Below are 13,292 nucleotides of genomic sequence, written 5' to 3' on the forward strand. Positions count from 1 at the left end.
GGCTCGATAAGCTACAGTACTTACGGTGAGATGCAACAGTCAGGCCATCAAACGTCGGGAAAGGAAAGTTGCACGCACAATAAAGTATAGGAGCACATCAAACGAGGTGTCCGTGTCAACTGTTTGTTTTGGTGTGTGTTGTAGAAGCCACCACGAAGAAGGACCACACTTCCGGTCCACCAATTTCGTAGGTATTCCTTAATTTATTTAAACTGTGTGTATCAGATAGTACTTTGGGTTGAGCTTCAGACTGCTGAGCAGCAACTATGTTTTCAGGGAGGCTCAGTGACATACTGGCCTCAGCGCTGTTTACGAAACTCATATTGAATAGTCAAGAAATCGAAGGCAAAACATACGTCGCTTTAGAGCAACAGCTCTACTTCATCGGCTTAGGTTCTATAGCGTATAGATAGGTTAGACTGTCATTTACTAGCTTCTTTGACTTGATTATACCAGGAACTGGACAATCAGTTCCTCTTGCAGGGAGACTGTCTGGTCTGGATGTGTTTCGATATACCATACAACACTAAACCGATCTACGATTAGAGTAGGATTTAATACTAGTTCTGTCACGCCGATGAACACCTACCCCCCAGCATTCCCATTTTAAATTGAGTTTGATGATTAAATTCATTGTTATAAAAAAACGCACATTAATGTTATTTATTTAATTTCAATTCACTCATTCCGATTCTAATCAATTGAACATCGTTGTTTTTTTATGTTTCACTCATAATGAATTCAATTACGTTAAGTTCATTAAAATACTGTTTACCCGCTCGCAACCAGTTTGAATGGAGCACGTTTTTTGGCGCTGTTTTGTGTTGCGTGTAGGCTTACGCACGGTAGCATCATTGACAGCAGCATAGTATACTGTTAGGCGTGAAATGGTGACCCGCGTGTGTACGGAAACAAACACGTTTTGTCATCCATTGACCAGGCCTCCCTCCATATTTACGACCTATGGGCGCCACCACCACCACCACAATTGTACGCATTCACACTCACTCGCCTGTGGTGTTGTTTGTTTGTTTGGTGTGTAGTGCGAGCTGTAGAGGGGTGTGTATAGCGATGGTTCAATGTCAAAGTCAATTGGGATGTAGTGATCGTTCGGTGAAACCCATCATCATTGTCCATCCGTACGTTCGTGCATGTGTGTAGTCGAGAAATTCCGTACCGATCACGCAAATCGCTCGCGTGCTAATAGCTGTGGGTTCACGATGGGGTGAACGATTCAGCATCCAGAAAAGTGGTAACCATAGAAACTATGGTCATTTAAAAATATAAATAAAATGGTAGTTTTTTTTTAAATAAGCTATTTAGAACTAGTTGAAAAAATGGAAAATTTACAACCATTGATACAAGTGTATGTGTATCGTTTCTGCCTTTGTAAATTTAAATGCCGTAGGTTATATAAACTAGAAAAATACTAAAAAAAAACATTATAAAATCAACCAAAAATCATCGTTACTATTTTTTTCCATTCCAGCTTACTGGTTCAAATTTGTGTAAAATATTTTAAAGCACAAGCCCATATGTCCATACGCTTCGGCAGCGTGCGCATCTTCCAAGAGAGCACTCGCCGAGCAGTAACAATCACCACGACAGCTTAGTCTGTCGTCGAACCGGTCGGGGAACGCACGCGCCCTTAGCTATCACCTCAACCCAGTGCGAAGTGTGGACGCGTGCGCGAAACCAGCGAGTTTACCCATTACTTCTGTCCCATTTGTTCCCCTACATATTACAGTACACACCGGCGCGTGTACGTCCAAAATCGGCAGCGCAGATGTCACGCGACCGCCGGTTTTGATTTCAAAACTTCACCGTTTACGCTACCGAACCGGGTGCTGATAAAAACCCTCGCGTAACGCCTTATTTTCGCGATTGTGCCGCAATTCTGCAATCAAGTTAGACGGAGTATCAAAGTGTGTGTGTGTGTGTTTGTGAAGCGGAGATAGTTGGGCTGTGCCGTGGTATATTTGCGACAAGATAGCATCACGCATTGTTTTATCAGCTGGCTGTGTATCGTATCAGTGTGGCCAAACGCAGATATGAATGATACAAGCCGCAAGGAGGCGTACGTCCGGGACGTGCTGATACCGGGCATGGTGGCACGCGGGGAACTTTCATTCACCGACGATCTTCCCGAGGGCGCTACGGTGCAGCTGAAATCTGTCGAAGTTAAGCCGCTTGTCACGAACGGATTCATGCTGACGATACCGTTCGTGGTGACCGTGGTGCTGGAACAGAATCCACCGCCCGGAGAAGATACCGAACCGGAAATGCTTCATCTGATAGTGAAGGTACGGGGCTGAGCAAACTGCCACTCTAAGATGCTAAGTTTGCGCACATTGGCAAACACACATGTGCGAGTAATCTGCAAATTACGGCAGTGTCTAGCAAACAGTGACTGGGCAAAATGTTGCTGTGCGAACTGGGAGCATTTCCGTCACATGGACACACTGTAGACTCCATCTCAATGGGTTCCATTTTTTGTTGTAGCCTAATCAAGCAATTAAAGTGGAAAGTTAAAAACACTGGACTGTTTGAGGGTCATTTCGCGGCACTACAAACGACAAGCGTGAGAGAGGGTACAGATCTTATTTGTCCTATCAAAACATTACAGTTTATATATTTTATCTACATCATAAAACAATGTTCAGACGCTTCTTCCATCAATCCATTTATCGAACCACATGTGACGCTCAGCTCGATGATTGATCGTTGATGATTGATCGTACTTCATAAAACACGGGTAATCATACCCTAATTCTATTCTTCAATTTTTTTTTCTTCCCGCGTTGCTTCAACTGCCAACTTTAACGCACAAATCGTGCAAGAGTTCGAATACTGTGGATTCAATAGGCTCGTTGCCTAGATATAATTAAAGGTAGCACGAGCTTCAATAGTATCCTTCCAGGAATTTAAGCTAATTTTTTTATTGAATATGTACATAATAGGCAGCTTTGGTAAACAACCGATCGTTTTAACCTGGTATAGGTGCAGCCTGCCATAAACACAGACAACCAGTATTGGGTGTTAATGTGTATGTTGCTGCGAGGGTTACAGCATACGTGTATCGCAGAGAATTTATGTTGAGAAAAGAAAGAGACAAACAAAAATGGCTTAAAAACGGCTCGTTGAAGTTCATCCCATGATTCATTCTGTTTCTTTCCTGATGAATATATGATGCCTACATGAAGTCGCAGGTCGACGCAGGTTGACGATAAATATTGCACTCTTAGAACACTCTTCGAAAGAGCTCTAGAAACTTTACTTTTATTATGGCGACATCTGATCTACTATTAGATTTACTATTACGTCAAGTCCAGATCTACTACTCCTTCTTCTTTCTGTTCGCGAGCTCTTTAATCAAAAAAGGCATTAGCTAATCATTATTGGCTTCCAAGACATAATTCTATTCTTAGCTGGGTCCAGATGAAATTCGGTCGTGTCCTATAAAGACCCTGTGCCTCTATCACTTCGACTTCTGGACTGTCTCAATGGATAATGCCTAGCAGTATCAAGTTTAATCTTCTTTCTTCTTCTTCTTCCTTGGCACTACAACCTCGAGAGATCTAGGCCTGCCTTTTTTGGCTTCCTCTGACTTCATTTTACCCGTAGTAAAGTAGCCAGCCTTACATACGTGGAGGCGGTCTGGATGGGATTTGAACCCCGGCCCTGCCGTGTGAAGACCGGCACCGCTGTCGCCTCGGCCACCGGAACGCCCCAAGTTTAATCTTATTCACCTTTAAAACTAAACCGTTCATCAATAAACAACTTAATAGATTACAGTTCAAAATCACAAACAACATTCGTCACAAATTCCCTAGAAATTCGTTACACATACGACCAGGAAAATCGATCTCATTACCCCGTGTTAATTGCAACCTAGGTTCCCAGGAATGCAGTGAATTTTACATATTCTATATCAACATTTAGTTGTGCAACTAATCCCTTAACAACCTTGCGCATACCGATTACAACTTTTACAATTGATATATTACTGGAGAGATAATGTGCCGATACTGTATATCAACCATGCTCACCTTTACCCGATCCAATTGTTCGCCACTAGATAACGCCCGAATGCAACGAGGAGACGTACGAGAGCTGTCAATTTGAGACGCTTTTCGAGAATGAAATGGTCGCATACACGGAAATCATACCCAGTCTCGGGGAGGCAGAACGGTATCCAAGGTAAACAAAGCCGGCGTAATTCTATTATCTGCTACGCAAACACCTGCAGCATTACGATTTGCCCGTGTTTTCCCCCACACAGGTACTATCACTGCGAACGGAAACCGATGGAAGCAGTAATGGTAATGAGTGATTTTTCCTTTTCCGGTTGGAAAATGGCACCGATGGTTGTCAACCTACCGCTCGATTACATTATGCTCGCAGGTTTGTAGCGTGTGCGCGTTGGTTTGTTGACTCGTAATATTTCAATTTTGTCTCTTTATTTTCCAACTCACTTCACCACCACATTCACCACAGTGACGGAGCTGGGCCGGTTCCATGGTGAATGTTACGGCATGAAGGAGGCTCGCCGGTCCCAGTTTGACAGCATCATTGCGAAGTTTAAGGAATCTCGCTATGCCGCCGACATATCGGACCTTACGTGGAAGGCGGTCATGACCGTTGCACCGAAGCGTGCGATCAAATCCCTCCAGGAGAGCCGGTTCCAGGGGTTGGTACCGGCCGCCTATCTGGAAAAGCTCGCCCGCCTGTACGCGGATCCGTGGGAGCACGCGAAACGGAAGGTGGTGCCACGGGAACCGCTGGCCGTCATTTGCCATGGTGATTACCTGCGCAACAACATGGCGTTCCGGTATGAAGATGCGAAGGTAAACAACAAGTCTAGGTCCCGCAACAGCTCAATCGAGACGGAACCGAATCCCTCCCGCCGAAACTAACAAGTGCGCAATGCCTCCATTTAACCGGCCGCCCATTTTCGACTCCCTGCCTCCCCAGGATCCCGACCGGCCCACGCAAGTGATGATGTTTGACTTTCAAACCCTACGCTACGCATCACCGATGATCGATTATACCGTCTTCCTTGCCAACTCAACCGGGTACGCCGAACGGGAGCACCATTTCGAAACCATTTTCCGTACCTATCACCGTGAGCTGGTACAAACGGTAGCCAGAATCGTCGGCGTATCGGATCCGACCGAACTGCCACCGTACTTCAGGTGCTTTCCATCGTCATCCGGCATCAAGCATCGGATTTCCCAATAGCTTTTTTTATTTGCTATTTCAAATGCTTATCAATTTTCCTATTTGCTTTCTTTTTTTGGCCGTAGCTACGACTCATTTCATCGCGAGCTGGCCGAATTCTATTCGTACGGCTTTAACATTGCGTCCTCGTTCCTGATGATACTGCACGAACCGATGGAGATATCGTTCACCGAGAACATCTTCACCGAGGAAGAGTCGGTGGCGGACGCGTGGGTACGGGGCGGAGAACCACTTAACCGGGAGCTGGCGGCCATGGTATACGAAATGTATCAGCTTCATCAAAAGTATGGGCTTGATCCGGTGTGATCGCGGTTGCGGCAGGCTGAACGGATCAGAATCGTTAACCGAAACGTTCAATTTCAAAAAGGGGTTCCAACAGTTTAATTCACATCGTGCTGTGATTTAACAAAAGTATGGGTGCGTGTGTGTGTATTCTGTAGTAAATCCAATGCTTTTGAATAAAGAAGGACTTTTTGATGAACTATTAGCAATAGCTGTCATTTTTGGTGCTCAGTATCCTAAATGTATGTCCGGAGATCTACAAAAAGACTGTTTAGATTTATTTCATAGTTAATTCTCTTTCTACATCTAAGCTCATAGAAAAATTGGATGAAATATCGGTTACCAAGATATTAACTTGAACAGAATATCGGAAAAAGTCCAGATTTTCTCACCAATCAAAAAGGAACTCGGAAACCTAATCTTCTGCTTCTTCTAACCTCGCGGAAACGAACGACAAACGAAAAAAGTTTGTGGAACCAAGAGTCGTAAGTTGTTCAAGACTTCCTAATCATCACACGCACAAATCCTAATTGTTTATATTATTGCTAATTTTACTTTTACTCTATAACACGATTATATACGATTGAAGACGATTGAAAACCATTGACATCATCATCAGCACAAAACAGATACAAACATGATAAACTGCAAGGCTACCGAATCATTTAAATCACCAGCTATTAACCAAATGAGTCGCTATCAGGAGGAACTTTGATAGACACGTGCCACCACCAACTACACCACCGGTAATAGGCACAGTCTCACCCACCAAACAAACCGGAAACGAAACATCAAACCTAAACGCAATGCAGCTGCAATTAGGCTCATCGGTTCACATTTCTCGCGCCCCTCAAGGACATCGATCGCTCGGTGCTAATCTGCCGTCCGAATGTCTTTCAATTAATCCCCGTTGTTGTCTGTTGTCGAAAGGATGATCAGGCTCCGGGCATCAAGCCACCAGAGGTCGGTTTTCACTTCCTAACGCCGAAACGAAACGGTAACACACCTTCAGACGGCGACGACTGTGCACTACAGGTAAATCACCACAAAGGCAGAAATCGCCACCAAACGCATTTGCTAAATCTTCACAGCCTAATACGGACGGTCGCCAACCGACCGCAGACTCGTGCACTTCTTATCATAGCCGGTGCATACACTACACAGCGTCTGGTGCGCCGCCACACGGAGTCAAAACGCGCGTGCAATTGCCGGGATCGGTGGGATCTGTTTTCGCTAAAACCGCTTGGTAGGAATTGATGACACGCCAGGATCAACGTGCGACCGATTGCAATTTGCCACCGGGTTTGGTTTGTCTTCGCCCATCCCACCCCATTCATGAACCGTTCCCCTTTGCGTGGACGGGAGGCTTTGCAGGTGTTCCGGTTGCGTCCGGAACTGCAATCGTCATCGAGATTGTGCAACATAAATTAATTTATTTCTTTAATGGGGCATGAATTAAATTATGGCACTTTTGTCTTCACGGCACCACCTGGACACGTTTGCCTGCCACAGGGATTAATACGGTGCAGCACACATGCAACCGACGGTCCGATACACCGGTTGTAAGTATGGAACTGGAACCTTTCCATAGCCGGTAACGCACTTGAAGCTCATCCGCGCGACCCGTGAAGTGTGGCTCTTGGCGTCGCAAAAGCACCGGCCGGTGTGAAGTGCACACAGACCAAGGGGTCGTTTCTGGTGCGTGGAACATTTCGACGCGTGGAACGCAACCTGCGACACAGCGAATTTGCCAAACAAGAATGCCACCAATTACGGGAATATATGAAATGATTTACATTTGTCAAGCGGCCACCATAAAACCGCTACCATACATTTGCTTTATGGCGAGCGGCTGTGAACCCGATCTGTGCCCGTGCGTTGGGTTGGTTTTGACGTGGAACGCAAGGCGAGAGAAAGAGATCGAAAATGTGGAGTGTGATTTTGTGGTCGAAAGCTTAAATTTAAACCTAATTGATTGAGAAAGTCCTTATAGCAGTGCATCGGAAAGCTGAAACGAGTCTTTAATTTCTCTTTTCAACAATCTGCTTCACCTGTCCGCATTAAAAATGATAGTTGGGTTGCTTACGAAATTTTAAATCGCCTGCATGTATGCAATCACATGTTTTAACAACACATTATCCTGCTGTGTGAGGGAGCAACACATAACCACTGAATCTTCGTACATTAAGTATTATTCCCGAAGGACTTTAAAGGAAGATGTGATGAAATTTAAAGGTTAAACTCACCCTTTTTTCTTATTTTCAACTAAACTCCACTAAACGATAATAGTTCTTCTCAGAAGGCAAATGCTACATTTAGTCCACTCAACAAGCACTCCATTATTAATCGCTTGCAAATTTAAGGTTAAAGCTCTACACAAAAAAAACGATCCTTAGACGACGCTATAGAAGCTTAAATAATGACTATGAAATAACATAATTAATATAATGACAGCGCACTTTTTTCACACTACACCGAAATAAACACAAATTGCGACCTATTAGTTTCGATCGTTCCCGTCTCGTGCAATTGAGTTTTCGCATATTTACCACATACCTTGGCCTTATTGGCCGAAAAATTCCGCACCCCAATATTCGGATCTCCGACCATCCCTTAATAAACGGCTATTAAGTGTCGGGAACCGAAAATTTCTTACACGTACTTGCCATTTTCGACGCTAACTTTCCAACTAATTTGCAGCTTGCTTCCCTGCGCTACGTCCGCGTTGAAAAAAAATGGTCTTTGCCAAGTACCATCGTCTGTGACCGGTGGATACTTGAAATATACCTTGCCCATACTATTTTACCAACATTACCAGCATCATCGTCTTCATCATCATCCTTCACGGATCCATTTTTATAAGCTTGTGTCTGCTTGTTTCCCACACCACAGAAACAAACCTGCCGTAGCGTAATGAACGCCATTGTACTTTGACGCAAGGACCGTTTTCAAGACACCGCACAGAGGATACACACGAATACGCTTCGCGGAAGGTACTGGACACAATGTGGGGATTGCAGGGGCAGAAACTTTTGCCCATCTCCCCGCCCTAAAACTGGGACGCTTCCGAACGCTTGCTAAAATATTTTCATCCCCTTGTGTTCATCTCTCTCTCTCCTTCAACACCGAGAACGTCGAACGGAGATTTCGAGACAGCTACCGAAAAAGGACTTGGGCAGGTGTAAAACCTGTGACCCATGGATGCTTAATAAGGATGCTTCATTATCCCGGTGCTGCTTTAATGCTGCTTATCACCCCTTGTATGCTGGTCCCGCCACATTCGGCGCTTGTGAACCGTCTATTATTTCATCTCGAAAGCTGTTCACACCCAAACCCCAACCCGGGGGGGGGGAGAAACAAAGGAATTTCAAAAACCCTGGGAAATTAAGCCTTGTGGCCACATAGCTAAGAAAGTTTCCGTAAAGATGATACAGACAAGAGTTTTAAATATTGCTGAAGCACAGAGCGTTACAGCGTTTAAATATTCAAGCACAGCGCTACTTGCACGCCTAAAGATAGGCAATCAACGAAACATTCCAACGGTCATTTCGTTTAAATTGTCGAAGAAGCTTCTTACACATTTGTAAACTTGCAGAAATACTACATTTCTAATAGAAACAAAAAATATATATTGTTCTTATCTATTCTCGCAAAAGACTTCCTCGTCGTTGCTGGCTCTGAACTTCCAGTCGTTCCGAGCACAAAACACCTTCCAGCTGAATAAGACCGCAAGACACAAAAGGCATTTATATGGCAATTAACGTTCAACATACATCATTACTCGATGAATTAAATTCAATCACACAGTGCCTATCGTAAGAGGAAAACAAAATTCATTGAAATAATTTATTTAAATGCATCCCAACGCAAAATTAAGTTTAAACAGTTTAATCAAGCATCATTGAATCGGTTCGCATCGAACGCAACCCATCGGCACCACCTTACTTCGCTAGCGTAATAAGATTAGAATTAGACGCATTGCTCCAATTAATCTTCGCCGAGATCGTTTGTGACTGGTGACTGAGTACTCGGCAGTTAGTGTTAATTTTGCATGCACTCTGCCACCACCCCTTCAGCCGGAGTAGCCTCAAAAGCAATCAGTCTATTTATCTAATTCCCAATCGACAAGTGCACTACGCCAAACGTGTCGGAAAGCACTCTAATGTTTGTCTTATATCTTGAGTACAGCTTGATGCTTGATACTGATGCTTCGGCCGGGCTTTCGAATAAGAAAAGTTTCCGATGCTGTGAGAATGGGGTGGCCCCAATCAGCAGTAGCGCCCGGGTGTGCGGGTGTGTACCGCTGCCAGCCTGGTCCAGCAGCTTGCTGTGCGAATGAAAAACAATTTAGCTTCAATTTGTTAGCACTTGAAATATGCATTCGCCCCTTCGACACACACACACCCCGTAGTGCACATGCACATAAAGTCACATCTGTTCATTGGGCCGGAGTTGAGACGCCCGGCACCTTGGCTACGACCGTAAGCCACTTTTGCCACACGGAGCCGGGCGCCTCCACCGTGTGCTCCACCGCACGACGCTGGGAGCTCCTCGGTCATTGTTCTAGCTCGTAGATTAATCACTTCTTTTCTCACAGCAAAACTTCCTCCTTTGCTCTTTGGTGTGGTTATGATCTGTTCACTGATAGCACTCGAGCAGTCTGATCTCAATTGCCGTATGCTCGAGCTTTTAGCAGCATTACCAGCACCGGTAACCACTTCCCATGGTCTCCCACGCTCCCCCACTCCGTCTGTAGCCATTTTTGTTCTGCTTTCACAGATGCCAGTATTTTTATTTATCTTTCTCCGTACTTTCATCGGTATGGCAGGATTGGTTCAACCAGCGCACCCGAGCTTGATGAGAGCAGCGCTCTCGAGAAGAATGCTAAGCAAGATTTTACCTAATCAAAGAGATAACAAGCGACTGTGTGTTGTTCAATCAGCTTTAAATATAAATAACTCTCGCTGGTGTGTGTATGTGTGCGGTTTAGCCATGGAGATGTAGCATAATGAATAGTGATTTGTTCTTGACAAATTGTTAGGAAATGTTGGACTTTGTTATGACATAAAGTTTAGTTGCTAGCATAGTGTAACAAATACTTATGTATTCTGTGTAGGGGTTTCCTATTATTATTCATTCTACTATGTTCCATATACTTGTAACAATAAATTGCTCACCATTATGGGCTGCTGGAAATGTAAATTGCTGCTGTAAATACTCTCTATTCCAAACATAGCTAGAAGCGAACAGGAAATTTTAAAAGTAGTACGCAACTAAATTTTAAAATGTATGTTAGTATAATTACAATTAAACGAACAAACCGTCAATTTAAATAAATCATAACCACTCGCCACCCAATTGCAGCAGTAGAATACAACCTTCGCGCAGCTACTTGCGCTGTCCACACTGAGCCGAACCATTGTCAGCTTCGCGTTAGCGTTGCCGCTGCGACTTTGATTGATACCGCTGTAGCATGTTTCGTGCGCAAACAGTTTATCGCTCTGCTGAGTGCAAACAGTTTTGATCAAGTGTAAACCAAATCAGAGATATTTTTTCTATCCCCGCCTTAATAGTCTATTATTAGGGCTCGGTTCGATTTACATTGACCGTGGGTCTAGTGATTCGTGGCTAAACGCGAGGCTTAACTACGATACAGTAGCAATGGAAGCCGAGGAAAACGTTTTTTAGTGTAATTTGTTAGATTTACTGTATAGGACGCGATTGCACATTGTGAACAGCGCTCTGCAACGTAACAACCGTATGACACTGCTGAAGTCGTCAGTAAACATAGCCAGTTGTTGTTTAGGTTTTGGTTTGCCTCCTACACACGCCAGTGTTTGTTTATTATCCCTAGTTTCTGCCCCAAGTGCACCGATAAGCTCAGTGGGACATTGGACGTCGTGCAGAGCGGTCGACGATTCGGGCAAACGCAGTATCCGAACACCGTGCAATGGAAGCGAAAGAGAACTACATTAAAACGCGTCTCGTTACGCAAGTGCTGAACAATCACGAATGCTTCCGGGGGATGGAAGTGTTTGGATGTACGCTCCAAACGCCCAAACACCTAGACGGTTTTATGTCCACCATTCACCAATTGACGTTGATTTTGCGCAACAAAGCGAATGGGTGAGTTACACATCGTGCCAGTGTTCCACTATGTTTGGCTTATCTTGTCCCTCTCTCTCTCTCGTACTATTAAACGTTATCAGGGAAGATTCAACCGTACCATTGTTGGTGAAGGTGATGAAGGGAAGCGAACGGTTCCGGACGCAAAACCTCGGCCATGTACTCTTCCCGAACGAGATCAACATCTACGCTAATGTGCTACCATACTTCGATTCTTTACTTGCTGCATCGGGCTCACCGCTCAAGGCGACGGATTGGTGTCCCCGGGCCTACCTAAGCTCGATGGGACAGTTTCCCGAGTACAGTGACATATTCGAAACGTTTCTCGTAATGGAAAATGTAGCACCCAAAGGCTTCCGGAATGGTCCAAGACTAGATCTGGACGAGACACATCTTACCCTGATGGCGGAGATCATTGCCCGGTATCACGCCTGTTCGTACGCGTTGCGCATACAAAATCCCGACAAACTGGACGCGCTTGTCCAGAAGATCATTCCACTGAATTTTCTGCAGGATGGGAAAATCTTTTTCGAAAGTTACGACATGATCTTTCGGCTGGCAGCGGAGCGTTTGTTTCTGTACGTTGATGAGTTCCCGGCAGAGCTTGATAGTGAGCGGTTTAAGCAGCATGTCGCCATCCTGCGTACCAAGTACGGGCCAAACCAATCGCTGCTCATGCAGCAGATGCTCGAACGTGATCCGATCTACTCGGTAATACTGCACGGTGACTACAATCGGAATAATGTGCTGTTTCGCTACTCCGATGACGTTCCGGTCGAGATACTAATGATCGATTTCCAGGAGAATCGGTACGGCTCGCCAGCGCTGGATTTGTCGTTCTTCATGTACATGAACATGACGCCCGAACTGAGGGAACGGTTTTGGGACGAACTGTTGCACCGTTATCACAGGCAGCTGATCCGGACGCTGTGCGAGATACTGCGCTGTACGGAAACGGATCCTCGGCTGGAAGCGTACAGTGAGCCAAACTTTAGGAAGCACTTTTCGCGGTTTGCCCTGTACGGTGCTATGGTAGCGCTTAACTTTATTCCCGCAATGATGAGCAGCGAGGAGGAATGTGCCGAGCTTAACAGCTACTTTGAGCAGGATGTGCACTGTGAAGGATTCCGACGGTGCACGCTTACGGTTGGCGGGAATGAGGTTAACCGCCGCATTACGGCAGTTATGCGACACGCGAGCCAAATGGGTTACATGGATGTGATGTAATTATGTGTGCAAATTGTAATGCAGCAAGGGGTGAAAGTATTTAACCAGCTGACAAACTTTATAGGGTCAGCTGTGATAATGTCGAGTTCTGTGAAGTACAAACCCTTAAAAACCTCATTCCTAGAGCTCGAATGTGAGGTCCTTCAGTGTCCAGCGCCCGAGTGTTTGAATTAGCATCAGCCAGCACCAAGTTAGCAACCTGTTATTCTGAGCAACATAAGCTATAATAAAAACTACGAATTTATACTCACATCCACTATAATTGTAACGGTCATTTTGAATTTAAATAAACAAGAGCAATTGATCCCAAAAGGGGAACACGTGAATAAACATTAAAATGACTCAACGATCAATTTGATCAATTTAGATTCAGAAAGACATTAATAAAAAATAAACACGAGTTATCTAATATATCT

At 44.7% G+C, this 13,292-nt stretch overlaps 2 protein-coding genes across 2 annotated transcripts; both read left to right on the plus strand.

Annotated features, from left to right (window-relative positions):
* Positions 1-1,589: 1,589 nt before the first annotated feature.
* On the plus strand, positions 1,590-5,722 carry LOC118504523. The gene is made up of 6 exons (XM_036039065.1): positions 1,590-2,303; positions 4,079-4,200; positions 4,283-4,404; positions 4,498-4,847; positions 4,975-5,195; positions 5,307-5,722. Exons 1-6 carry the CDS (start codon positions 2,052-2,054, stop codon positions 5,545-5,547), a joined length of 1,308 nt encoding a protein of 435 aa, XP_035894958.1. The 5' UTR covers positions 1,590-2,051; the 3' UTR covers positions 5,548-5,722.
* Positions 5,723-10,957: 5,235 nt separating this feature from the next.
* Positions 10,958-13,222, plus strand: LOC118504524. The gene is made up of 3 exons (XM_036039066.1): positions 10,958-11,300; positions 11,378-11,649; positions 11,733-13,222. The coding sequence occupies exons 2-3, from the start codon at positions 11,474-11,476 to the stop codon at positions 12,874-12,876; spliced, it is 1,320 nt and encodes a 439-aa protein (XP_035894959.1). The 5' UTR covers positions 10,958-11,300; positions 11,378-11,473; the 3' UTR covers positions 12,877-13,222.
* The last annotated feature ends 70 nt before the right edge of the window (positions 13,223-13,292 follow it).

The sequence above is a fragment of the Anopheles stephensi genome, chromosome 2 (genome assembly GCF_013141755.1).
Source record: "Anopheles stephensi strain Indian chromosome 2, UCI_ANSTEP_V1.0, whole genome shotgun sequence".
In the NCBI taxonomy this organism is placed as follows: domain Eukaryota; kingdom Metazoa; phylum Arthropoda; class Insecta; order Diptera; family Culicidae; genus Anopheles; species Anopheles stephensi.

Excerpts from the sequence above, each read along its gene's own strand:
- LOC118504523 (XM_036039065.1), top strand. The coding sequence starts at position 2,052 with ATGAATGATACAAGCCGCAAGGAGGCGTACGTCCGGGACGTGCTGATA. Across the intron at positions 2,304-4,078 it reads TGCTTCATCTGATAGTGAAG|ATAACGCCCGAATGCAACGA; the intron begins GTACGGGGCTGA and ends GTTCGCCACTAG. Across the intron at positions 4,405-4,497 it reads CGATTACATTATGCTCGCAG|TGACGGAGCTGGGCCGGTTC; the intron begins GTTTGTAGCGTG and ends CATTCACCACAG.
- LOC118504524 (XM_036039066.1), top strand. The coding sequence starts at position 11,474 with ATGGAAGCGAAAGAGAACTACATTAAAACGCGTCTCGTTACGCAAGTG. Across the intron at positions 11,650-11,732 it reads TTGCGCAACAAAGCGAATGG|GGAAGATTCAACCGTACCAT; the intron begins GTGAGTTACACA and ends AAACGTTATCAG.